The sequence below is a fragment of the Lampetra fluviatilis genome, chromosome 2 (genome assembly GCF_964198595.1).
Source record: "Lampetra fluviatilis chromosome 2, kcLamFluv1.1, whole genome shotgun sequence".
NCBI classification, from domain to species: domain Eukaryota; kingdom Metazoa; phylum Chordata; class Hyperoartia; order Petromyzontiformes; family Petromyzontidae; genus Lampetra; species Lampetra fluviatilis.
In genome coordinates, this window is record NC_136276.1 from 29,876,018 (window position 1) to 29,903,296 (window position 27,279).

Here is a 27,279-nt window from a genome sequence, read left to right on the forward strand (position 1 = left end):
GCTTACGGTGACTTTCAGACCGCATTCCATTCTCTTTCTTTCCCCCCTCCTCCGTTCCGAGCATAGATGGAGTCGTCCGTCTGAACAACCGCCAGTTGCTGTCCGTGGTGCTGACGTTAAGAAAAAGCCACCACTTTTTTCAAATTTTATTGCTGTGGTTTCCACACCTGATGATGATTGCTTGTGTTGCAATCGAAACGTCGTGAGAATGTAATTGTTTTATTTTTATTATTTTATTATTTCCCTTCTACGTGACTTTACCGAATGAACCAAGAATATAAACTCTGAACCGTTTGTCACTTGCGATGAGTCTCATCGGCAGAGGGTGGCCAGAGAAACAAATGCTGCTGGGTTGCCTGATGATATAACTAGAGCTGGGCGATCTGGTATTTAAGTCATTCATATAACGACAATTGGATGAATTACTCAACTAATCGAACAGAAAAATATTTTGGGTGAAAAAGTCTCCTCTGTTCCAACGTGTGTCACTGGACGGGAGGTGATGGGCGTGGCTTAGCAACGTCAACAGAGTCATCAGCCGTATCATGCCAGGTGCGGATTGTAGGGGGAGTTGTGGGGGGGGGGCAGCCACGTTTCTTTCGAGGTTCCCAGAGTAATCGGCCACAAAAAAGTAGTTGATTACAATCTTTATTCTATTAATCACCCCGAGTAAATTTTCCCAGTTCTAGCTATAAGCCGCTTTATAACAACAATAATTACGACAATTTGTAACATGCAGCACAGTATCCGCTGACTCCCGAAGAGAGAGAACAACTCGGAGTCGCGAGGAGGAGACACAGACAAGAAGGAAAGGTAGCCACACGGTAATCTGGAGCCAAATTCCCTACCCACTCACCACAAGCTCTACGGTCCTCTATATATTAAGGTGTTATTAGTCAATTAACAAGTGCTTAAATGTGGAAACCAGAACACCCGGAAAAAATCCAGGCGTGCGAGGGAGCAACACTCTATCCCACACAGACGGAACAGGTTGAGTCCACATTTTTGCCGGACCGCATTCTCCTGGCGAGCCAGGGTACGGCACCTCCTCGATGCCAACGGGAAGTTTCACAACATCTGTGTGTGATCCACCAACCCCCGCTGCCTCCACAGTGCTGGGTTACAGGCAGCCACGTGATGGCCACCACCGCCAGGCTTAACTGTGCTTGTGGTGACTCCTGCCGTCCCACATCAGGAACATCGGTCAAGAAGGGCATTTGGGTGACGGGACTTAATGTCGTTTTTAAGTTGTGCTTGGCGATACAGCCTGTTTCATTAATATATTACCCAGAATCCACCTTGAAGGCGCATGTTACATTTAGTACATTATCTAAAATTGTGCTTGATATGAATATGTATGCTTCCTCATCTTCTGAGGTCTTTATGAGTGCACCAGTTGTGTGATGCAGAGAATAATGGTAAACATGGAAAGATAGGCCCATGTGGAGCAAAAGTGGTTCTTCAGTATGACCAATTTCATAAAAATGTATACACTTTTTAAAATATAAACTACATTAAAGTTTGCACATGGTAAAAATAAATACTACTTTCGTGGATAATTTTTTTCAGTTCAAGAATCTCACCAAACGTCTCACAAATACGTCGGTAAAAAGTTGTGCACAACCTCTGGGGAGAAAACATTCTAAGTCCACCTGCCACTGATGATCAGGACGTTGATGATGGCGATGATGCATTAGGAGTGATATGTTACTTTAGTGTAAGAATATATCGGACAACACACTCCGCGAAGATGACGAATATTCAAAGCGCACAGTATGGTGGGGTTCTTCTCTCTACACTGCGGGCCATGGCTTGCCCAGAGATCCCACTCCATGTGCCTGCAAAGAAAGACTTTTGCCTCTGCACTCGGCAAGGCCAGGTGCGTTGGGGGCAAATAATAATAATGCCGCCGTGAAGACGGACGGAGGTGCTGCCAACGAGCGACGCAGGAAGAACGGGCAGTAGCCTCGTCACAGCCACCGCAGGCTAAGATGCTGAGGCTGCGGCCGACTTCAAAATGTTGTGGCCATGGAGCGACAAAAAAAAGAGTTAAAAAAATATATTCACTAAGAGAACGTGGATATTTAAAACGAGAGTAGTTTACGTACTAATACTGCAAAGTAAAGGACACACACGCAAGTCTAATAAAATTAAATGTAAATAAAGCATTTCGTTTGAACACATTGCGAAGAGTAGCAACTACCGACGAATATAAGAATAAGCCCGAACGGCCACGAAAATCGACAAATCCAGGAAGTCAACAGTTGAAGCTTCAGTAGCAGATTCGGTAACAACAGCAGCTGTGGGAGGCCACCTGGGCACAGAGGCATCGGAAGCACTATTCGCTCTCGGTTACGTCAGCGTCTCGCTGCTCAAGCAAAAGTTGGGTGATGCTCATATCCACTGGTGGTCCCAAGCCATCAATGGAAATTCCGCCTTCCTATGGCAGGGACCGGTATAAACATAGGATGACAACTGTTGACTTCTTATGAAATGGTACTACTCGTGTTAACGACCATGAAGGTATAATGATGATGATGATGACAATAATGAGGATCATGAGGATGGTCCCGCTCAATCCCTGAACGGGATTGAATCGCGACCGCGAGATGGAATGACGGCTCAACTGATGTCACCGTCGAGACGTTTCAGCGTTGACGACTTCACATAAACAACACTGTACCGAGGTGGACCGCGGGCATCAAGGGCGATGAGAACCCCCGGCTTCAGTAGACGCAGAGGTCGGGCAGCGACATCTCATAGACGGGCACGGAGCGGCGGGACGCGGGGCCGTGGGCACCCACGCCAACCGAGCCGGAGGGGCTGGGGGGAGGCCTGTGGACACACACACACACGCACGCATGCACATACACAGACACACTCACAAACGAAGATTCCCTCATATAGCATTTAATAGTCTGTTTGAGCAAGTGCTGTTTGTGAGCACCTATTAAAGGCGACACGGCACACATGAAAGGGTGGGTGGCCAGTACCACCCCCGGCTAGCACCATGCCTGGCTGCCTTTGTCTCCCCAGTGCTGATGTTTACACAAGGCTGAGTCGACCTAGGGGAGGCCCAGGATCAGTTCGGATATTCATCGCTGGTGTTGGCCCACGACGGCGGAAAATCGAGTTCGATTCCCATTCACGAACGTTTCCCAGGACATCTGCTCCCAGACGGCGGACGTCCTGGGAAAGCCCAGGATGTCAGCGTGACGCAGGAACCTGGCTCAACAGCTGTGGGATGCCGGTGACATCATCACGGAACGGTGACGTCACCGCTGACGGTGACGTCACCGCTGCGCACTTGCACGCCAGGCAGCAAAACTTGATTCATAGCATAGTTTCATTCTTGTGTTTTTGGGAAAGACAAGTATCACAGATGCGTGCCAATATATGTGAAGCCCCCTCATCACTGTGTGCGTGTTGGTCTTACCGTATGGTCATTTCGAAGATTTGGTTCAGTTTGTTTTGGAGGAGATTGGCCTGGGGTGTAGGGGGTATGGGGGGGGAGACGGGGACACAAACAATCCACGTCAAGTGAATGGAGCTCAGGTGATGGTGCAAAGTTATAGGTGTGCGAGTGAGTGTGCAGGTGAGTGAGTGTGCAGGTAAGTGTACAGGTGTTTTGAGTGTACAAGTGAGTTTGCAGGTGACTGGGTGTGCCGGTGAATATGGAGGTGTGCAGGTGAGTAGCTATGTTGTGAAGATGAGTGAGCATGCAGGTGAATGTGGAGGTATGCAGGTGAGCATGTAGGTGTACAGGTGAGCATGTAAGTATATGAGCGTGTAGATTATCGCGTAGGTGAGCGCTATAGGTGAGCATGCGAGCTTCTAGGTGCACAGGTGAGCGTGTAGGTGAACACGTACGCGTGCAGGTGTACGGGTGAGCACTGTACGGCAGCGTGTGAGCACGCAGGGGTTCAGGTGACCGTCTATGTGAGCGCTCCTCACCCTGGCCTCGCACTGCGCTGCGATCTCCTCAAACGGCGCCTTCTGGAAGCGCTCCATCACCTGGCGCCGCCGCTCCCTCTCCAGCTCATCACGGCTCGCGCTGTCCACTACACACACACAACGATCCCCGTGCAGATGTCACAGGCGGTTGGGACAACGTGCTGTTAGCGAGCACCTATTAGAGCCTGCATGGTGAGCAAAGGAGTGCACCGTGGCCTGTACAAAGCCCAGCCACCTCTGTCACCCCAGGTACTCATTTAAGGGCGAGTCGACCTGGGGAAGGCCCCAGAACTGGTCCAAATAGTACTTGCCATTGATGTTAACCAATTCAGGTCACTGGGTACGTAGTACAATGCGTTAAACAACTGTGCCACTGCTCCCCGCTTTGACACACACATTCACGTGCACTCATGCACACACACACACAGACGCGAATACACCTATATATTCACACATGCACACACAAACACACTGACACTCGTCCCGCATACACGAGTACACACACGGACGTACACACAAGTACATCTCAATGAAAAATCCAGCTGCAACTAGTGTGCAACGCGGTGGCCGTCTTTGCTCAATGGTTAGACAAAAGCCACTGCGACCCGAAAAACATACAGTGCATTGATACTCCCCAGAGAAAATCATCGATTGTGTGTGTGGAGTTTTTGTTTTTATTAATTTAATGTGCCGTTAAAAACTTTCAGATTTCAGGACTGCCGCCCCCCCCCCAACCCACCTGGGAAGTTTCTAGATCTGCCTCTGACACAAATGATTTATTTCTTCCTTGTTTGTGTAGCGTCTGGTCTGAATGGGCAATGTCGCCGCGTGCGAGCCGCTCACCGATCGCCTTCTTGAGGCTCTCAAAGGTGATCTCCTCCGCCGGGGTTTTCTGCAACGGAAGAAAGGAAGTGAACTGATTGAACAAATTCTTTGCACATGATAAAAAAAAAACCGAGAAACTATACAAATGAGATTAAACAAATGGCTTGTGTCCATCTATCATCTAATTATCCATATATATCTGGCCATCTTTCAGTTAAATATCTATCCGTCCATCTATCCGTACTCATATCTGTTCGTTCATCTGTCTATCCATTTTTCCCCCGCACCTCTGATAATTATCACGGTTGGCGATGTACAGTGCGAAATAATTCAACATGCATACATCTATCTGTCCCACTACCTGTGCATCTGTCTTTCCGTCGATTTTTCTGTTGGTCCATCTGTCCATCGACCTATCAGCCGCATTATCTGTCCATGTCCGTCTAGTTTGTCGATCTCCTCCGGGTAGCTTTACCTGCCCGTGGTTGGGGCTCCCCTTTGCCTCCTCCTCCACCTGGATGGAGATGGTGTCCACTGTGCTTTTACGCTTTGACAAGCGGTCCTCATCTGGAGAGGGGGAGGGGTGGGTGGTGCGACAAATCGTCTCAGGGTAAAAGGACAACTGTCATCCACGGGTGGCACAGAGCGACTCATAATGGCCGTGTCAGATCACCGAGCCGGCACGGCAGAGATCATGGGTTCAGGTCCACAGCTTGTATATTTATCTCGCTGGAGACTTCTAATGGCCATGCCGAAGGCCCTGAGCCAACACTGCTGAAACCGTAGTTTCAAATCCAGGCTGCAGCCATCCATGCATAAGCCAGGTTCCGGAGTGCTTGATGGTCGCAGCCTGGTCACCAATGGTTGTGTAAGCGGCAGGATTTCTAAAACAAATAGGACGACTGCCACTTGGCGAGCCAACTCTCTACGGAGCATGATGGGGTTGCCGTCTAGCGTGGGGTGAGAGAGGCTCATTGAAGCATCATATATTGAAACATATTCTTGGTTCTTTCGGTAAAGTCACGTAGAAGGGAAATAATAAAATAATAAAAATATAAAACAATAAAATTCTCACGACGTTTCGATTGCAACACAAGCAATCATCATCAGGTGTGAAAACCACAGCAAGAACATTTGAAAAAAGTGGCAGTTTTTTCTTAGCATCAGCACCACAGAAAGCAACTGGCGGTTGTTATTTTAATTGATTCCAATCATATTGTGTGGCCGATAACAGTGAATTATGTTATAACCACTTTAAATTAGTGGGTTATCCAATAATTCAATTGTATTAGCCGTATAAATAGATCGGTACTCGTAATGCTTTACTACTTTAAATTGGTACTAATTTCTGTTCTGGCCCATGGACTCTTCAGGTTGACAGTTGTAGTGGATGAGATTCAGGGTTGGAGAAATGGTTAGATGTTTATGTAGACTTCATACAGAACAAGGGGGGGGGAGTGTATGGTTACATTTTGAAATTAGTGTTTTGTATATTTACATCCGTATGTTTTATATGGCTGTATATGTATGCATGCCTATGTGTGCATTTACATATGTACATGTGTATGCGGGCGGGCCATGATGGAATAGTGGCTAACACACTTGGCTAAAAGCCTGGCCACCTTGGTTCAATTCTCGTCCATGGGCAACATCAGTGGAGGTTATCTGAATCGGTCACGGGGCTCCCATATGTTGACTCAGCCTTAAATTAGTACCTGGTGCGGCCGGGCGTGGTGCTGGCCACACCGCTTCCTCATGCACTTTGCCAGCATTGACAGGCCCTCGCTAACAGCACTTTCCCCAAACTGCTTTTCAGAAGGCTACTCAGGAGACTTTTGTCTCAATATCGTAGCCGTGCGCGTCTCACCGGTCAGCTGTGGCACGTAAGGCACCGTCAGTCGCTCCACGCTGTAGCCGCTCCCGCCTAGAGCCTCTCCGATCTTCGCCGACAGCAGCAACATCTCAGGATCCAACCGGTCCAACGTCCGTGGCAAGCTACCAAGAAACATAAATCGGGAAAACGAAAAAAATGTGTTCTTAAAAATCCGCAATTATGAACATTTGAGCTATTTCATGTCATCTGATTGGACGAGCAAGTGAACCAATAATTATCAGTCGACGAATCGATTGCCGACTCACTGACGACTTAACGAGTAACCACGAGTGACTATATACACTTGGGTAACTTAGATAACTCTATTCTGAGACAACATTTGAGCTATTTCATGTCATCTGATTGGACGAGCAAGTGAACCAATAATTATCAGTCGACGAATCGATTGCCGACTCACTGACGACTTAACGAGTAACCGCGAGTGACTATATACACTTGGGTAACTTAGATAACTCTATTCTGAGACAACGTAACTCGAGCCTTCCAAGACTACAAGGTGCCCACTTCAGGATAATGAAGACGATCCGCTCCAAGGTGACGACGGTGACGGCAGTTCCCCCACAACAGCAGCCCAGAGCCCCGGTCCATGCCGGCTCTTATCCCCCTCACGACCCGGCCACGCCCCTATTCCCGAACACTCTCTCACTGCACCTGGCCCTGTCTGTATCTGCCCTTATTACAATTTACGACGGTCAGGTTCCGTGCTTTCCCTCACGTGACCCTGTCAGAGCTTGTCACATCAATCATTATTAGCGACCACTTAGGTCCCACATTACCCTCACGTGACCCTGTCTGTTCCCATTACGTTAATTAGTAACCATGGCCACGGGGAGCCGTACTGTCCCTAGATCACCCCGTACTGTCCTTACACATGTGACGCGCCTAATACATCTGCAGATGCACACTCTGCACGTCGGAGTGCTGCCCACTGCGTAAATGCGTAAAGACAGCCGCCCAGCCCCCATCTCACTTGGGATTCTCAGTGAACACGTGCGCAGGAAGCAGGTACGGGGCCTTCTTGCTCCGACTGTCAACCACCTGTGAACGACACAGACCCCGTTTAACAATTGCTAAATTGTTGTTGTATTCATATCTAATTGGCTAATCTCACAACAGTCTTTCGACTTATCGGTGAGCTAAAACAATAACACGGAGGATCTTTGTGAGTGTGTGTGTGTGCGTGTGCACCTCCCAGTGATCTAAAACAATAACAAGGAGGATCTTTGTCTTTTGGTGTGTGGGTGTGCTCCTACCAGTGAGCTAAAACAATAAGGAGGATCTTCATGTGTGTGTGCACCTACCAGTGAGCTAAAACAACAACTGGCAGGCTCTTCGTGCTTGTGCATGTGCACCTGTGTAACATGCTGGCAGAAGGCAGGCACGGCGGTGAGCTGGCTCAGGAGGCTGCAGTAGGCGACTACGAGCGCCAGCACGGAGCAGCGCGTGGCTACGGGCGCCCCGTCCTCGCCCTGCAGAGCTGCCTCCTGCTCTCTCGCACAGGGACCGCGGGAGACAAACCCACGGGGACACGGGGAAACAGATCAGCATGGCCAAATCTGCTGATCCCACCTCAACAGCATTTTAAAATTTGAGTAGTACGACGTTTTGCTGGTAATTACAATCAGCTTCATCATTCTTGCCTGATGAAGCTGATTGTAATTACCAGAAAAACGTCGTACTCAAATTGTTTAATGCTGTTGATTCTCTCTTCAACACACCGGTGGGCTAAAGAAGTGAATTATTTTGTCCTTTGAAAAACGTGACACATTTTTTACTGTTTGGCCATGTTGGGTGGTGGAGGGTTACGACACATTTATAAATAACGCGATCTGACCCAAAAACCTATATTATGAGTACCCCATCAACTGGTTCTGAGGTCTTTCCCTTGGTCACTGCAGTCATGGTGAACATTCCAATGCCTGTCTCTGCAATTGGCCCTCACCCATCATGCACACACGTCCCACCCAGCACAGCCGATTTTTTCCTAATCATAAACACAACACTTAGCCGGCATGATCGCTTTCTGACTTCTGCATTGCTTATCCGGTCCTGCCACGATATTCCTCGCATCCGTTTCAGACACCTGTGTTCAAATGCCAACCGGTGAATTCCGAGCTGCTTAGCTAGGGTCCAACTGTCTAATCAACGCAACAAAGCATGGGCGAGGGCCAAGGGAACGGGGCCGACTGCCACATCTGCATGGCGAGGGCCAAGGGAACGGGGCCGACAGCTACACCTGTGTGGCAAGGGCCAAGAGAACAAAGCCGACAGCCACACCTGCATGGCGAGGGCCAAGCGGACGAGGTCGACCACCACCTCCTCGCCGGCCAGCTCCACGCTCAGCACGGCCAGCGTCCCGAAGAGCGCACGGAAGTTCCTCTCCGAGTTGTCCTCCCGCTGGCTCGCCAGGTAAAGGTACCGGTACAGCTGCTGGCTGTGCTGCAGTGCGGCACGGCGGGGGGGGCGCGGTGCAACCGCGGCACAAAGCGGGACAAACAGAGACAACGACACAAAGCAGCACGCAGGGCAGTGACGTACGAGCACGGACTGGCACGGCGCAGAAGCATCACTCTTTCATCACTCCCTTTTCCACCGGCACATGCGAGTGGGGCCCTCACGGTACGGGTGGCTTTCCACTGGCTATTTACCATGCCGAGCTGTGACAAAATCGTGATACGCTGGCCTTACAAGACATTCGAAATATACAGGATGGCCAAGCAGGGTCAGGGACGGGGCTAATGTTGTATGCGATGCACGTGACGTCAGCCAATACACTGCGAGGACTGAACCGATGCTCATCCCAAGTGAAACGTCACGATTCAGCGTCACAATTTGATTAAAAATGTCATTATATTTGGCCATTGGGGTGAATGCAGAATTGCTAGCAGCTGCAGGATTTATAGGAACCCATCGACACAGGGCATGTTGCAAAATGTTAGCGTAACCATGCAATTAATGTGAGCGTTACAATGGATTTCAATTGATTCATTGCTACGTGCACGGTGGCCGCTGCACCGGCCACCGAGGTAGCGTTACTCTAAAACTTGACTAAGTAGGACTCCTTGCCGTACTGCAACCTACTAGCTACCTCGCATCCGCGGCGTGGTCTCAAGCCAGCTGTGACCCCTGAGCGGGCCCACCACCAAGCCCGCCAGAGCCAAACAGCCACCGCGCCGGTCCTCACCTTCTTCATGAAGAGCACGTCCTGGCGGGAACACTTCTCCATCTTGAGATTGAGCACCGCTATGTCGGGCCAGATACTGCGGTGGCAGCAAGGAGTGCGGTTCATCATCATCATCATCGTCACTTGGTATTTATACCGTGCCTCCTATGCACGAGTTCTCGAGGTGAACTGCAGCAGGGGGACTCCCAGTGACAGCTGATGCAGTGAGGTGTCAGGTGAATGCACAACTTACCAGCAATTGGGGCATTAGTCTGCCAGGAGGGGGTGATATTGCAATGTGTGTGCCGAGTGGAGGCGTTATTCGCGAGTAGTTTATCAAACTTGGCACATTTGGAGCATGACACAGGCACCGACTGGCCTACTCTTTTACAAATAATCGCATGGGATCTTTAACGTCCACTGTGAAGCAGACCATGCGTCTTCTTGGTTCTTTTGGTAAAGTCACGTAGAAGGGAAATAATAAAATAATAAAAATAAAACGTAATAAAGTAAAATAATAAAGTATTATATTATATTATTTTATTATATTATTATATTTTATAATATTATTATATTATTTTATTATGTTTTATTTTTATTATTTTATTATTTCCCTTCTACGTGACTTTACCGAAAGAACCAAGAAGATGAATCCCTGCAGTCACGAAAGCTTTAAATCGAAATTCAGACCATGTGTGTTTCATGGTTAATACACTGGCAGTATTAACCAGGACGGATGCTGGGCTCAAACTGCACTCCATCTACAACAAGCGTCAAACGTGCGACTGCTGGGTCATGTCAACGTGTAGCCAACGAGTTTGCTGCGAGAACAATTGTACATTTCCGTGACATGACCATTATCCAATAATCCCAAAACTTGGTAATTATGCTTTGCGCTTGTGTGCTTTGAGGTACTCCGATTAGTACGGTGCAAAAGAGGTTCAACATATAAACATACTTCCAGTGTGAATGAAGATTACTTTAAAGGTAAAATAATTTCCGTGATCCACAACACATACAGAGGCCCTTTTCCCAGCGGTGGACTGACAAAAGGAGCGCACGCGTGTGCTGATTATGCCTTCTTGTTTTGCTCGCCCACCCACCTGACGCTCGCAAACTTTTGTCGGTTGCCATGACGATCAACCAGGCTCTGCAGGATCTCCATGACGATGACCCTCAGGTCGGGGTGCTCCAGCAGAGAGAGGGAGAGCAGCGGCTCGAGGAAGGAAGATGGCAGCCCGCTCGTCATGTTGGACACGTGGTAACCGCACGTCACCTGGCGCGCACAAACACAAGCGTCTCTCGTGTGGCCTTCATCGGACTGATGGGCCAAGTGTTGTGAGCGAGCACCTATTGAGGCCGGCACGACGCACGAAGGAATTGTGCGGGCTAGGACCATGCCCGGCCCCTGCCTTAATCTCCACCACAGTGGTAAAGTGTATACGCCATCTTCTTGGTTCTTTCGGTAAAGTCACGTAGAAGGGAAATAATATAATAATAAAAATAAAACATAATAAAATAATTCTCACGGCCACAACGCAAGCAGCCGTCCTCAGGTGAAGAACAGGTCTGTCTGAAAGACAGCGCTGTATTTCAGACAGACCTGTTCTTCACCTGAGGACGGCTGCTTGCGTTGTGGCCGAAACGTCGTGAGAATTATTTTATTATGTTTTATTTTTATTATTTTATTATTTCCCTTCTACGTGACATTACCGAAAGAACCAAGAAGATTAATCCCTGCAGTCACGAAAGCTTTAAATCGAAATTGTATACGCCATGCCAGGTACTGGTATAATGTGCTGAGTCAACTCGGGGGAGACCCAGGACTGGTTTGGATATCACCACCAATGTTAATCGTGGATGGAAATCGAGTCTGAGTTTCCAGGTTCATGGCTTCAACAACCATGTGATGCATGCACACAAAGACAAGATCCCCCGTGTATCCTGAACAGATTGTTGGGCGAAGTGCTGTTAGCGAGCACCTCTGAAGGCCGGCAAAGCACACGAGGGGGTGGGTGGCCAGCTCCATGCCCGACCGCTTTTGTCTCCCCAGTGGCAATGTTTACAGGCTGGACGAGGTACTAATTTGAGGCTGAGTCGACCTAAGGGAGTCCTTGGACTGGTTCAGATAATCGTCTCTGGTGTTGGCCGTGAGCGGGAATCGAACTCAAGCCACCATGTTAATAGCGCAAAGCGCTAAATGCTACACCACCGCTCCCCATGTTTAAACACTCTCCCCATCTATGCTGCCTTCGCCAAACCGCACAAAGTAGGGGAAGGCACTCGTCCAGCAGTGGACTGACATATACGTGAAAGGGCTGTACATAGACGTGAATACTATATAAGGCATGTGTACACACACAGGTGTGCACGTAGACCAGTGTGAACTTGTACAAACACCCAGAAGCATGGACATGTGTGTACAGGTTACGGTGCAAACGCCACACAGGCCTCACCTGCAGCACAGAGCGCAGCAGCATCGTCTGGATCAGATACATGGCCTCCTCACTGCAACCGCACATAAAGACCCCCCCCCCCTCTCTCGGTCATTTAATCTACTCAAGACTGCTGCAGAGAGTGGTGTTAGTCAGCGTGCAATGATTTACTGGTTTAGACACCACATGTCAGTCATGTTAGCTGGGAACTGAACTCATGTCGTCAAATTTGTCGTGCAGTGCGTGAATCACTCCTGTGCACATACACAATTCCATTAACAGACCACACTGTTATACACCCTCACACTGCACACATGTACGTGCACACGAATCCAATCGTTTGTGCGATCCTGTTGAAGCATTACATAAACATGCATGCCGCGCTCTGTTTGAATGGACCGAAAAGATCTCCAGAGGCATGATCTTAAACGAAAAAAATTACGCGAAGGAACATCAAAGGGGTGACTCAGTGTGCACCGCTTGTGTTAGCCACACCAAGCAAGGGAGCAGGGCACACCACACACAGTATACTCAGGGGGTTCATGGGGATTGTGGGAAGGGAATGGGTTCGCAGTCAGAAAGGGGGATTATGGGATAGTAAGGGAAGGTGCAGTCGTTAGCGAGGGGGATTGTGGGAAGGCAAATAATTAATAGGGGGCGGCAGACAGTAAGGAGGAGATTATGGGAAGGGAAAGGAATGGCATGAGTAAGTGAAAGGGATAGTGGGAAGGGATAGGGGTGGTGGCACTTGGTAGGAAGCTACCTCTCCAAGCACAGGGATGGGCCCCAGGGAGGCGAGGGAGGGAAAAGAGTTTCCCTGAAAGGAACCGCAGAGTCTGGCCTAACGGCACGCACACACACGCATCAAACTCCACGTCGGCTTTGTCTTAGTTATTCTTTTGTGTATTCGTGTGCGTTAATGTGGCACACTATTTTGTATTGTCCCCCTTTTTCCTGAGTGTGAAAGCAGTGAAGTTTGGTAAAGCGAAGTTTGGTAAATATGTGCGTGTGTGTGTGCACGTACAACCCAATGACTTGAGTGTGTATAAGAGTGTGTGTGTGTGTGTGTTCGTGGAAGTGTGCGTCCAAACCTGTGTACACAGGTGCACATGTCAATTTGTGTGCTATTATGCGAGCCTCAAATGAGTACCTGGTGCGGTGTGTAAACATCGCCACTGGGGAGACAAAGGCGGTCGGGCGTGGTGCTGGCCACCCACTCCCTCGTGTACCGTTCCGGCCTTCATAGGTGCTTGCTAACAGCACTTGCCCCTACAGTCTGTTAAGGCTATATGGGGGTTCTTTGTCTTTGTGTATGGTGTAGGAAGCGGTAGTGTAGCGGTTAGCGTGCTGCACTATGAACCTGGCAGCCCGAGGTCTATTCCCGCTCATGGCCAACAACGGTGATGATTATCTGAATCGGTTCTGGGCCTCCCCTAGGTCGACTCAGCCTAAAATGATTACCTGGTGTGGTCTGTAAACATCATCACTAGGGAGACAAAGGCGGTCGGGCGTGGTGTTGGCCACCCACCACCTAGTGTGCCATGCCGGCCTTTATAGGTGCTTGCTAACAACACTTGCCCCAACAGTCTGTTCACACTATACGGGGGATCGTTGTCTTTGTATAGTGTGGGTGTGATCATGCCAGCTTACGTAATAATAATGGTGAGTATGTGCATGCCTGTGTGTTGTGTATGTGTGTATACATTTAAATGTATGTAGTGTGTGTGTGGACATGCACATGTGTATATAAATGTGACTGTGTGTCTCTCTCCGTGTATCTGTGTGTGTTGTGTACTTGCAAACATTCGAGCATATGTATAAATATATATAAATGTATGAGTGTGTGTGTGTCACCGTAGATGTCTTCGTGTGTGTGTATTGTAAGCGTACCCGCCGTGGCCAGCACAGAGGCTGGGCTGGCACCCTGGAAGAGGCATCTTGCCCATAATGAAGAACATGATCTCCGAGCGCTGGTAGTTGGGCAGTGTGGTGGCAAATGAACCTGGCAGGAAGCACGCACAAAACAACCGGTCATCTTGCCCCACACGGACCAAAGTAATGCCACCAAAGCCGACACAGTGTGTCCGTGTGTGTCTGTGGAGGAGGCTCACAAATATGATGCGACTGGGAAGTTGAGATGTATTTTCCCTCCAAAGACAATGGAGGGTGGAGGAGTGAGGCTTACAACTACGGTAGAGTGCTGGTCCTCTAAAACGCAGCAAGTTGCCACAGTGGGAAGCACAGTTGGTGTTGAATCTGTCAGTCATTTCAGTCAGAACCCATAAAAACGGGAACCTGTCACGTGACCTCTTGGCAGTGAGCCTTCTCCACTTCACATGGCCTCAAACTGCGCATCAAAGTCACTTACTGGTAAATGGCGGCTGCTGTTCTTGTTGTGTATGCATCTGTTTGTGCATTTGTGCATATGCTTGTCTATGTGTGTATGTATGTACGTGTGCTTGTGCATACCTATCACTTTATGCGCCTTTGTTTTTTTGTGTATCTGAGTGTATTTCTGCATGTCTTTGTGTGCTTGTGTGTGTATGTTTGCCCGTGTCTTTGTCTCAGGTTGCGATTACGTGCACAGCTATGTATATCTGCGTGTGTGTGTCTGTCCCGTGTTTTCCTGCCAGTGGGCGTTCGACACTTCACGTGGCCTTAAAGTGTACATAGCCTGGCACAAGTGCTGTGGTGACTTCACTGCCACTTAGTAGCGAATGGCGGTTGTTGTGTGTCTTTGTCTGCATCAGTGGCGAGTCACTTCAGAATGTGTCCTGGGTCTCCTTTAGGTCAAAGTCAGCCTTAATTTTGTATCTGACACGTGTGTAAACACCTGCAAAGGGTCAATAAAGATGAGGGGGCATCCTGCTGATCACACCACCCTCTCATGCCCTGCAAGTGACAAACCACATTTAAAATTGTTTGAAATTTTCATACAGTCATACGTGACTGGGCTGAAACCATCGCTATATTTGCGAACTCAGTTTTCATTACGGGTGGCTCTGAAACCTGGATTTGAATCAGAGATCTCAACCGTGCCATCTGAGTGCTCCGACACACAGTGTTCACCTTCTGAGCTGCACGGCTACCTCTGTGACATGGCCATTGTGAGCTCCCTAGAGGCAGCCGGCCAACTCACCGATGGTCTTGATGAGCGACTCCTGGAACATCTTCTCCTCCTCGTACTCCGTGTCCTCGTCCTCGTGGGAGCCTCCACGGCCCGTCAGCTGGAAGTCGACACTGAGCCGCACATGGCGGAGGAGTGTGTTGCACACTTCGAGCACTGTGGGGCCTGGGGGCACATAATGGCCAACAGCTGTCAGATATCGTTATCATCATCATCGTCATCATCATCGTCATCGTCATCATCATCATCATCGTCATCGTCTTTATCATCGTCATCATCGTCATCATCGTCATCATCATCATCATTATCATCGTCATCATCGTCATCATCGTCATCATCGTCTTCATCATCATCATCATCGTCATCATCGTCATCATCATCATCGTCGTCTTCATCGTCATCACTTCATGTTTATACCACACCTCCTATGCAGCACATCTCAAGGTACCCTGTGTTATGATAGGGGTCCCCCAGAGGCAGCTGTCCCTGTGAAGGTACAAGGTGATCGCAGCACCGGCCGGTAAGTGGGCATTCGTCTGCCAGTCGGGGGGCCGGGGGAAGTTGCTAAGTGGCTTCCTAATTAAGTAGTATGCGATTCACCTATTATAAAAGCCCGGAATTTCGTTTGTCCGTCAACTAAATTATAAGAGCCTTTTGGAATGCATGAAGCAAAAAGGTATAGAAAGTGGGAAGAAGAAGACATCAGTGGGGGTGACGGGGAAGGGCCGAGGGGCGAAGCATCAATAAGCCCTCTGCAGGAGATTGAATAAGGCAGCCATAGGCCGCCAAAATTCTAGTATATCAAATCTTACAAATATGAACTATGAAGTCACCTGATGGCGGTAGCTTGTGTTGCGATCGAAACGTCGTGATCTATTATTTTTTCTACCTACGTGACTTTACCGAAAGAACCAAAGAGCATGGATTCCTGCAGTCACGAAAGCTTCAAATCCAGAATGAACTATAAACACTGGCGGTCAAGGACCGACCCAGATGTTTTTGGTTAACTGACTGCAATGAATGGCAAATGCACCACTTGTGCTCCCCACCATGTCAATCTGGTGCTCCACTCGCCATTGCCTCTTACTGTTCTGTAGCATCCTTCACGAGGCTTTGTAACAACATCCGCCATTCACCACTAAGTGGCAGTGATGGCACTTATGCCATGCTAGGTGCACTTTGAGGCCACGTGAAGTGTTGAAGGCCCGCTGGCAGGAGGTCACGAAATAGACCCAGGTGCCATGGATTGACTAATTGGGATGACTGGCAGATGCACCAACTGTGGTGTGCCAACTCTCTGCGTTGTAGCCGCCTGACGCTTCGCTCGTTGTTGTGAGTGTCCCTCCCCTGCCCTCCATTGTTTCTGGAGGACTGCCTCCAACTCCCCAGCATCGTCCTTCACAAACCTCCTCCACATAGTCACACGCACGCAAATGCGCGTACCCACGGATCCGCCGGCGGCTATGGCCACGGTCTCGGCAAGCACCTGCACCAGCCCTGCACGCACGCGGGCGCTGTCCTTGCTGTGAGTGTCCAGGTGCCCGAGCAGCTGCTGCAGAACCAGGTGCGAGTGCTGTGCCTGCACACGCAGCAGCACACAGCATGGAAAGCTGTGGCGTGTATGTATGTATGTTGAACTTCTTTCGCACCGTACGTAGCCAACCCTGGTAATCGGAGGTGCTGCGTAGTTATTGAGTGTGTGCATGCAGTGCAAGTCCACTGGGGTTCCTGGTTCAAAGGGGCCCAGGCGCTTGGCTATGGAGAATGGGGGAGGGGTGAAATTATACAGGGAGCACCATTTCATCGCCTGTGCTGGGCACCATGCCAACCACACACGCTACCGACACCCATGAACATATTTCGTAACCGACCAACTCACACAGCAGTGACCGAGAGGCCCACACAGAAACCCCAAAACTTACACAAAGATCCACAAATAATGGAACCAAAAGGCTAACATAGGACCCATAGGTTAACATGTATGTACATGTTGAACTTCTTTCGCATCGTACGTAGCCAACCGTGCTAATCAGAGGTGCAAGAAAATTACAACAAACTAAACACAAAGAGCAGTTCTAAAGGAATGAGTTTTCAATTTAGACATCGGAACTAGGGGCGTAGTTGTTCAGTGTGCAGGTGGAGCAACTGCGCCGGGGCCTACTGGCTAAAGGGGCACAGGTCCCGGGTTATGAATAGGGGAAAGGCATGGGTGGCAGATTCTTGGAAGGTGCCACTGGCGTGAGGAGTCACGTGGTGAGACAGCCCAGTGACAGTAAATAGGGGGCACTATTTCATTCCTCGTACTCGGGTCCATGCCAGCCACGCTACGCTGACGCATGCAAGACCAGTGATACCGAGTTTGAAGCTCGGGTACCATTATCGTCATCATGACCTCTTGACCTAGTCCAAGTTAAAAGTCAAATAAACGATGTCTCCCTGCTAAACGAAGTATGGGGTGACACAGCGCTAAGTCGGTGGTGGAAATTACACACTCTCATGGTGAGGATAGTTTCTACACAGGACACGTGCTGTTGATTCCCACAAAGTGGTAGTCCTCACCTTGACCCAAGTCAACGGAGTGCATCCCTGTTTAAACGAGAGTTAGGCACTGCTCATCTCTAGTGAGGGCCTAGAAGAGCTACTGAAGGAAATTCCAGATTCTTATGGCAGAGATAAGTCTGTAAATTGGACGTAAGCAAGGACCATGTGAAGCCGATATCGAAGAACAGAGGTGACCACTGTCGTTCCTTCCCGATGCTGGTCCTATCACCCCCCTACCCTGTGTTTCTTCTCACCTGAGTAGTCAATCACTCACAGCAATGCTGTTGGAACAGACACAGGAGGTGTTGCGTGTGTACGCACCTGTATGGAGTACATGACGATTTTGAAGCATCGTACAGCAAAAGCGTTGGGGTCCCAGAGCTGATGGTTGTCCAGGTGTCTGGAAGGTGTGTGTGCAAACAAAGATCCTGCATTCGCATTGACTGTTGGGATAATTCAGAACACACAAAGTGCTTACCACAAATGAACCACACAATACCTTGCTGATCTCGTCTAGGAGCATAAACCATCACGCGAACTCCGGTCATCTTCGCAGTGGCTTTTGGCGAACCATAGAACAAAGACGGTCACTGCATCGCGCGGTTTCAGATGCGCTTCTGCGGACGTCTGGAACGCTCTTTTTTTCGATACTGGAAGGCCACTGGAGCTACGCACTTTTAAATCTCGATTGAAAACGAATTGATTTTTGTGTTTAGTTTGTTGTCCTTCCCCCGCACCTCCCATTAGCATGGTTGGCTATGTACGGTGCAAAAGAGGTTGAACATACATACAAGTATGGTGGGGAGCACCTATTAAGGCCGGTATGACACATAAAGAGGTGCTGTGGCCAACATCACACCCACCTACTTAGGTCTCCCCAATGCTGATGTTCGAATACAGCAACATGTACTAATTTAAGGAGGAATTGACCTCGGGGAATGACATCACAGAAATATTTCTGAGGTCTCTCCAACTGCTTCCTAGCCACAGTCAAAGAGGGAGGGAATGAAAAAGGGAGAAGAGTGGATGTGGTAAGCGGGCAGGAATCAAGGTAGAGTATGTGGAAGGTTGGGAGGAAGGGGAGATTGAGGGAGGGAAGAGGGGAGGAAGAAAGGAGTTGTGAGTGGGAGGGAGGACAGCAGGGAGTGGAGGGAGTGAGGAAGGAAGGGAGGGGGAGAGAGATGGGGATGGAGAGATGAGGAGGGAGAGATGGGGATGGCAGAAAGGGAGGGAGAGATGGGGACAGGTAGGGATGGGAGGGAGCTGGAAGTCTGGTTCCCTGCGATGGAAGGGAGGGAGGGAGGGTGTGCCATACACAAGGACGGGCCGGATGACGTTCTTGATGTTGCCATAGGCGGCACGGCCGAGCAGGTCGCGCAGGCAGCTCTCCCCGAGACACGCGGGGCTGTCTCGCTCCCTCTCCGTCACCTGCAGCGGGGACGGGGACCGGCTGCGCATGCCAGCACACGCATTCATTGTAGTGGCGTACTGTGGAGAGACGTAGTGTGAAGTGGTGTAGCGTTGCCTGGCAGGCGCCGCGGACCTGTCGGCTGGGTCCGCGTGCTGCATGTTGTAGAGCAGGGAGGGTACGATCTTGTCCATGTGCTGGGGCTCCCAGATGTCGGCCTGAAGCTCATCCTTCACGGTCTTACGCACGACGCCCTGCAGGCCCCTGATGCCAGCCATGCGCACCCTGGGCACCAACATCATTGTTACCATCAATGACATTATTACCAACACCACCACTAGCATCACCGATACTTTCATCTTGAATCAACAACATTGTTAAAGTCACTGCCCACAACATAAACATTATTGATAACACTGCCACCAACGCTGACACCATCACTGAAACCATCACCAATAGAGGAGGGGTAAGACTGGAAGGGTCAAGGAGGAGCAGTCAAAGAGCAGAAATCAGGCTTGAGGGATGGGATGAGAGGTCGGGAGGGTAGGGCGACCGCACTTGTTGGTGGCGTCCGGATCATCGTGGCTCTGGTGGCACATGGCGCTGAACTTTGACACGAAGAAGTCGTAGCGGCGGTGGTACGAGGGGGTGTCCTCCTCAATGTTGGCAAACTTCACAAACTGTCGCCGCAGATTTTGAGTGCGATGGGGTGAGGGAAGGAAAGAAAGAAGGAGATAGGGGCGGGAGTAATAACACAGAGATAAACTAAACTATAAAATACATCTTTACTAGGTAAGGCTCACTGAGCTGTATAGCTCTTTTTCAGAAGTGACCTGGCCAAAAATGAGAGCTCAACAAAGTGGCGGCTTATCATTTGGAAATGTATAGCAGCTAAGTACTCGAAACGCATGATTTTAAATGTAGAGGGAAGAAAATGGAGGACCCAGAGAAAACTTCACACAACCATATGGTCTTAAGAATGGGTGAAGCTTTCTTGAGATAATAATAAAAGGCATTTAACAGCACATTTATGAATTGCTTAAAATAAATTATCATGTTCACTATGAATGAGAATGGATAGACAAATATAAAATAGCTTACATTGAGCGGATAGTTTTAAGTGTGGCTTGGAAGAAATTTATTAAGAAGTAGGCAATATATGCAATTCTATTTCATTCTCGTACTTGGCAATATGTTCAATAGCAAAATGCTAATGCCAAGGTCTGCAAGCCTCGAGAGAGCATCAGGAGAGCGTTTGTGTAGTTTTGCTATTTGTCAATTGAAGGAGTGCAGACTACAATGGTTTACTTTACTGTCCATAGTTTGGGTTGCATGGCCACATAGGTGCGATGATATTTGAGTCTTGAATGAGACGTCCGCATTGTTCCACTCTGTTTGTCAGAGTTCTTTCCGGATCTGGGTGACAGCCCGATCAGAGAAGGGAGATCTGGACTTGAGATGGCATGGAGGTATAATGTTGACGTCTTGATTAATGGGTAAGTTATGGTTGGCAAGAACACGTGTAAGCTCCCTTGCATGTCTCTGCGAATATTTGGTGTCCAAATGTTTGCTAGAACATGGAGCTACTTCTCACACTTAGTTTAAGCTTCGGTTCACATAATAACACTGCTACAGGCTCGTATATTATTGAGTACTTCTAATGATCAGTATGTAGCTTAACTAAAAATCAATCATGAATAATTAGATTTGATGTAAATGATATGCATATGATATTCTATTACTTTTAGGCAAGTATAGCGAACAAAAATGTGCAACCAAATCACGTGCATATGCATGGTTTACGTAATGGTTTCCAACATGCACTTTTTATGTAATCAGCAGCATAACAGCTGACAGGAAGCTGTTAGGGGAAAAAATCATTTGCATATTTGAAACTTTTGATAATTTCTACGAGTGTTATGGACGCAACAGACAGATGGAGATAATGCATAAACGCTTTCAACCTCTGTCGGAAAAGCAGTCATAAGGAAAAACACAAGATGACAATAATGAGACGAAAATATTATTAGATGATGATTAAAATTGCACCCCCCAAATTGCGATAACCTATCAGTCCTCTGGAGCGAGAGGTGGTGTGGGGAGGGGTGGCTCTGTACATGACAAGTAAATCATTGTTCGCATTATCAGCATCATTATGATCATCATCATTGTTATCCTTATCCAGTGAGTGAGATGAGCTGGGGTGAGTGGCAGTTCGGCAAGAACGCACCGAGTTGGTGCCCAGAACCTGCATCTCGGGCTCGCTGCACTCCAGGAGCTTGGCCACCATGCGCAGGAAGCTCTCCACAAAGAGGTTGATGCTCTGTGAGTGGCACGCCATGAGCAGTTGGTCCAGCGCCTCCATGGCAATAAACACGTAGCTGGGAGACACGTGGAATAAATGTGCGATTAGGTGGTGAACACATCTGCAAGATGAATAAATGTATCCTTTATAAAAAAAATAACAATGTTTCTTAAACAATTTTTAATTGGCTGAAAAACATAAATATATAGAGGAATGCAGAGCTTGGGCAATTGTTGACACCGGCACACAGCCTGGCTGCCTTCCAACTCATCATTGCATGAATGACACTATTACAAACTTGACGTTATTATTAACTAAATGGCAAATCAGCAGTCATTTTAAAAGGCCGACCTCTATAACGCTGGAAACCCATCGCAGCCCACTATTGGTACCAACTTGTCTGTGCCGGTTATTTTTTAATGCATTGGTTTGCGAGAGCCGAGATGGCTCCCATCAGTTTCTACTGAATCGAATGCTTTTCGTAATCTACAAAAAGCTATGAATAACGGAAAGCCATATTTATTTGTCTATTGCAGAATCTGTAATTTCCATGTGGTCAATGGTATAAAAAACCCTTCTCTAAAACCAACCTAATTACTTAAATAGTCGTTAAATAACGAATGACTTAAATAGGTATCCGAGCTCTAATTGAAACGAGTAGCGTATGCGTCTACGTGCCCACGTGTGCTTATGTTCATATTCGCGTGTACCCATGGCGGTAGTGCCGTGCCACGTCTCGGCTGAGCCGCTCCGCTAAGTATGCCCCGATCCGGTCAAGCTTTTCCGGTGCGGAGAGTGCGTAGAACGTCAGCTTCTCCATGTTGGCCTTCATTAACCCCTCCTGGGATGTGGAGGGGGAAAAGAAAGCGAATGGAGGACAGAGGACAATGAAGAATAAAACAGAGAGGACAATGGAGAGAGGAGAGATAAAAGCGGTGAGATAGAGACAAACAGAGAACACTTACCATGGATTATAGTTGTCTCTATGTCAGCTGGGGTTTGCGAGATTGTTTGTGTGCCTGTGTCTTGTGTGTTTGCTTCTGTGTGTGTGTGATTCACTCACAGCAGGATCCTCTGGGAATATATTGTCTACTAGCTGCTTGTAACGAGGTCGCAGAGCACCACAGCAGCCACACACACCTGCAACACAAGCACAAATCCCCCCCGAACCCAGTGTTAGCATGACCAGTCTACTGATGCAAGTTAAGAGAGCGAGCACCTATTAAGGCTGATATATAGTGAATATATAAGCGTGATGGTGCACCCTATCTCACACTCAACACTCTGTCTCTGCTTTGGTCACTAATTGGAACCTATCCGCTGCTAATTTCAGCCGTTGTTCATGATGGAAAAATAAATAGTAAGTTCATTAATTTCGTTTTCCCCACTGAATTTTGATTCCCACGAGGCCGACATGCACTGGTCTAATCCTGTTGAAATGACGTCACGGAATCTTTGGGTCAGCCAGCACAGCATCACATTATCACCAACAAGGAATAGCCATCCACAAACAATACATGATTACTTCTGCTGTCACAAAATAATAGATCTCTCTTACCACATCCCTCCTTCTTGCTATGCAACTCGAGGTTGACCAAGATTCCGGTATTTGACACAGATCGAATTGAGCGACGAAGAAAGTTGTTCATGTATTTAGATTTTTGTGTAATAATTCGTGACCTGGCTGTGGATTAATGAATCAGATCTAAGTGGTGTCAGTTCATAAATCTACGAAGAAATTATCTATTTTTCCTTGAACAATCACGATTTCTGTTTACATCTCATCTCTGCCTCTGCATCTCTCAGTCTTGATCTCTCTCACAGTATTTTGAGTCTCATTTGTGTTTACTAACATAGATATTATGAGTACCCTGAGCCACGCAATTGAAAGACCGACAAGCACTGGCATCAGGCTTGGCAGCAGATTGGCAGAATAGATAATGAATGATAAATGTGATTTGTCGCCGCGTGTGGATGATCCTGAATCCTGAATAAATCTTCAAAATTCTCCAACAGACCATCGTGTAACCAACCCCACTGCCCATCTCGCTCGCTTCCCTCCCTGCTTGCGAGCTGTCGCGCGTGAATGTTTTTCCTGTTGCAGTTGTTTTTGAGGATAGCAGGCACCATTTGAGTCCTACAAGAAATGAGCAACTGTGAGCGCAGCCCCGCTACGTGGACAGATTAACAAGGCTTTCCGCGAGTGAGCAAACAAATGTGCATGCATGCGCGCGCCTGTGCATGTGTGTGTGGGCGAGCATTACCGGTATGTGATGGGCAGCATTGAGCACCGCACATGTCCATCACCGTTTCACAGCCGTGCCTCTGTTACTCCTGACCCTGGCCCTAACTCTCGACCTGAATATCTGCAGCTTCGATCGCCTGCCCGCCTGCCTGCCAACCTCTGCACCCTCCCCCTCTTTGCCCCTCCTCCCAGCTTTCCTCTCTAGCTGTTTCTCAATATACCACCAGGCTCTCTGCATCACTATATTTATCATTGTCCTCATATCCTCTCTCTCTCCTTCCCTGAACAATTATCTCTTACTCTTGTCTCTAATGCTGTTGCTCTCAGAAGATTATATAAAATTATCCACCGACTAGTGACATTCATTATCTCAATTTTTCATAACCAATCCCGTTGCTCCATCAGTTTGTCTCCATCTGGGTCTCAGTAATTGTCTTTTTATCTCTCATTTATTCCAGGAGGAAGATGCCTTTGTCCTCCCAATCCAAGGCAACCACAATACCCAGTTAAGAACATGGATGCCCCAAGTGCACACACATAACGTGCTTGCAAATACAACTCTGACTCTAAATCCGCACCCACCATCTCTATTTTGCAAAAGCGAATTTGAATGTAGATCTGTAGACCGGGTGTCTAGAATGTTCTGATCTTTGGGCCAACTTCAAGACTGATCCGCATACATTACGGGTTCTATGTACGCATTTAACGATGCATCGATGATACTTGGCTTCAAATAAATGTGTACACTCATGATGCATGTATGCAATAATGTGTCTGAGTTATTTACGCTTGAAAGAAATTGTGTGCAACACGATATGCTAATGTTGTTACATTTCAGGCTAATGATGACAAAACTGTATAAATGAGACAAAACAAGAAACAATATAAAATGAGGCAGTAAAACCAGATTCATGAATCGAATCAAGACAATTCAAGCATTCGCAAGGGGGTTATGAATAATTACGTGTCTAGTTTTGGGTCCATATAAGCCCCATGAACATTCGACACCAAGTAAATGATTTGCTCAATGCTTGCATAATTCAGTCAGAATGGGAATCTTTCTTTTTCCTGGAGAAGCCAGATGAACTATGAAGCTTTTTTTCACAGATGTCCAGTCTGGGCGGGTCATAAAGTTACACAAACAACAACGATTCTACAGTCTCTGCCTTATACACATGCCATGTCTTTTAACCCTGAACTTCACTCTATCCCACGTCTGGGAATGTATTGTTGCTTATACTGTACCGTTTTATCCACAACGATACATTTCAACTGCTTATATAGATTTCCCACCGAGGTTTTCCTGCAGTATTTATCGATGCAGACAACCTTGAGGCTCATAAATAGGAGAATGCCCTCACAATTATGAAGTACTGCCAGATGTCCTAAATTTTACCAGTTGGATTCTTTACCCGGTTTCAAATGAAATTAGTCTCATCAGTAGATCAATACTGTACTGTGTATGATACATTGATGCCCAATTATAACATGATAGAGGGAATAATTTTATACGACAAAAACCCCCCACAAGATTGTTAATATTAAACGCAAGATAAACCAAAATTACATTTCAATACAAACGCGCTTTTCCAAAACCTCAAAATTCCCTCTTTAAAGCCACGCTTAGGTCCCAGCTGTGTTGACACAAAATAACGGCACAGTACTGCCGATTTCTAAATTAACAAAAGGAAAATGTACACGGTACAAATGTGTACTTAATGTATGAACACTCTAATACATGCGTGATCTTTGCGAGTATTAATGTTAATAGCTGGGGTATTTAAAGCCCTTCGTACTGTATACAAACATACGAATAACGGAACGCGACACGCGAGATCATTCCCGTTCCTGTCAACCCCTTATCAGTGCCAACCTTATTACAGACCAATTTACACCTTATTGGTCACCCCGTGCCCCTTATAAATATCAACGTTCATCCTATAAAGTCCCACAACAAGAGAGAAACACAAACAAATAGATAAACAAAAACGTTGCGCGTATTGAAACGGCGTACGGAGCTGAAAACTCAATTCCCCTGTACAAGAATACGTGGTAAACCGTATGGGTTGACAGGTGATTTCATATACAGAAGCAATAAAAGCAATTTTCAGCAACTTGGCAGATAAATTGAACTCACTGGACATGACGTCTTGCTCAGGGCTTTGTCAAACCTTGACTTCTTTCGGTTTTTATAATGATAAATCTCGGCGTGGTCGAGAGGGCGTGTGCGGCCTACTTGGCTTTGCCCGGTTTGAGAGTGCTTCGCCGGCAGGGTAACTAGTCGAGGACGGCGGGTCCGCTAGGAGTGTATGTTTTATTGAAAAAAAAAACTTGCTTATTGTTTGTGCTGTTTGCGTGGATTTATGCACGTGGGGTTTGGTATTGCAGGTGAATTAATACGGTGTGGTAATTAATAATAATGCAGCGGTGCAGTGGTGAAGATGGTCGTGGTGGTGGTGGTGGTGATGATGGAGTTATTATGGAGATGGCGACAGAGGGCGCCCTTGTGTGAGTGGGTGACACTGATTGTTGTGATGTGATATTGATTGTTGTGATGTGTCACTGATGTGATGGTGTCACTGATTATTGTGATGATGTCACTGATTGTTGTGATGTGGCAATGATGATGTCACTGATTGTTGTGATGTGGCACTGAAGGTGTCACTGATTGTTGTGATGTGACACTGATGGTGTCACTGATTGTTGTGATGTGACACTGATGATGTCACTGATTGTTGTGATGTGACACTGATGGTGTCACTGATTGTTGTGATGTGACACTGATGATGTCACTGATTGTTGTGATGTGACACTGATGATGTCACTATTGTGATGATGTGACACTGATAACGTCACTGATTGTTGTGATGTGACACTGATAATGTCACTGATTGATGTGATGTGGCACTGATGTGATGGTGTCACTGATTATTGTGATGATGTCACTGATTGTTGTGATGTGGCAATGATGATGTCACTGATTGTTGTGATGTGGCACTGAAGGTGTCACTGATTGTTGTGATGTGACACTGATGGTGTCACTGATTGTTGTGATGTGACACTGATGATGTCACTGATTGTTGTGATGTGACACTGATGGTGTCACTGATTGTTGTGATGTGACACTGATGATGTCACTGATTGTTGTGATGTGACACTGATGATGTCACTATTGTGATGATGTGACACTGATAACGTCACTGATTGTTGTGATGTGACACTGATAATGTCACTGATTGTTGTGATGTGGCACTGATGTCACTGATTGTTGTGATGTGGCACTGATGATGTCACTGATTGTTGTGATGTGGCACTGAAGGTGTCACTGATTGTTGTGATGTGACACTGATGACGTCACTGATTGTTGTGATGTGACACTGAT

The 27,279-nt window shown here is 47.6% G+C and overlaps 1 protein-coding gene across 3 annotated transcripts; it reads right to left on the reverse strand.

Annotated features, from left to right (window-relative positions):
* Positions 1-1,217: 1,217 nt before the first annotated feature.
* On the reverse strand, positions 1,218-26,375 carry EFR3B (EFR3 homolog B). Of its 3 annotated transcripts, XM_078873526.1 has the most exons (24): positions 26,035-26,375; positions 24,729-24,751; positions 22,716-22,792; positions 22,363-22,493; positions 21,578-21,728; positions 19,906-20,027; positions 19,483-19,632; positions 19,255-19,389; positions 18,261-18,339; positions 16,842-16,977; positions 15,411-15,563; positions 14,162-14,273; positions 12,293-12,344; positions 10,940-11,112; positions 9,858-9,933; positions 8,951-9,112; positions 8,026-8,157; positions 7,644-7,711; positions 6,647-6,774; positions 5,255-5,346; positions 4,798-4,846; positions 3,955-4,061; positions 3,437-3,486; positions 1,218-2,835 (listed from the first exon to the last, which is right to left on the reverse strand). In XM_078873526.1, the coding sequence occupies exons 4-24, from the start codon at positions 22,482-22,484 to the stop codon at positions 2,727-2,729; spliced, it is 2,358 nt and encodes a 785-aa protein (XP_078729652.1). In that variant the 5' UTR covers positions 22,485-22,493; positions 22,716-22,792; positions 24,729-24,751; positions 26,035-26,375; the 3' UTR covers positions 1,218-2,726. The 3 variants fall into 3 exon arrangements, with proteins under 3 accessions (XP_078729652.1, XP_078729642.1, XP_078729636.1); XM_078873516.1 differs by lacking the exon at positions 24,729-24,751; XM_078873510.1 differs by lacking the exons at positions 24,729-24,751; positions 26,035-26,375 and adding an exon at positions 23,917-24,532.
* Between the last annotated feature and the right edge of the window lie 904 nt (positions 26,376-27,279).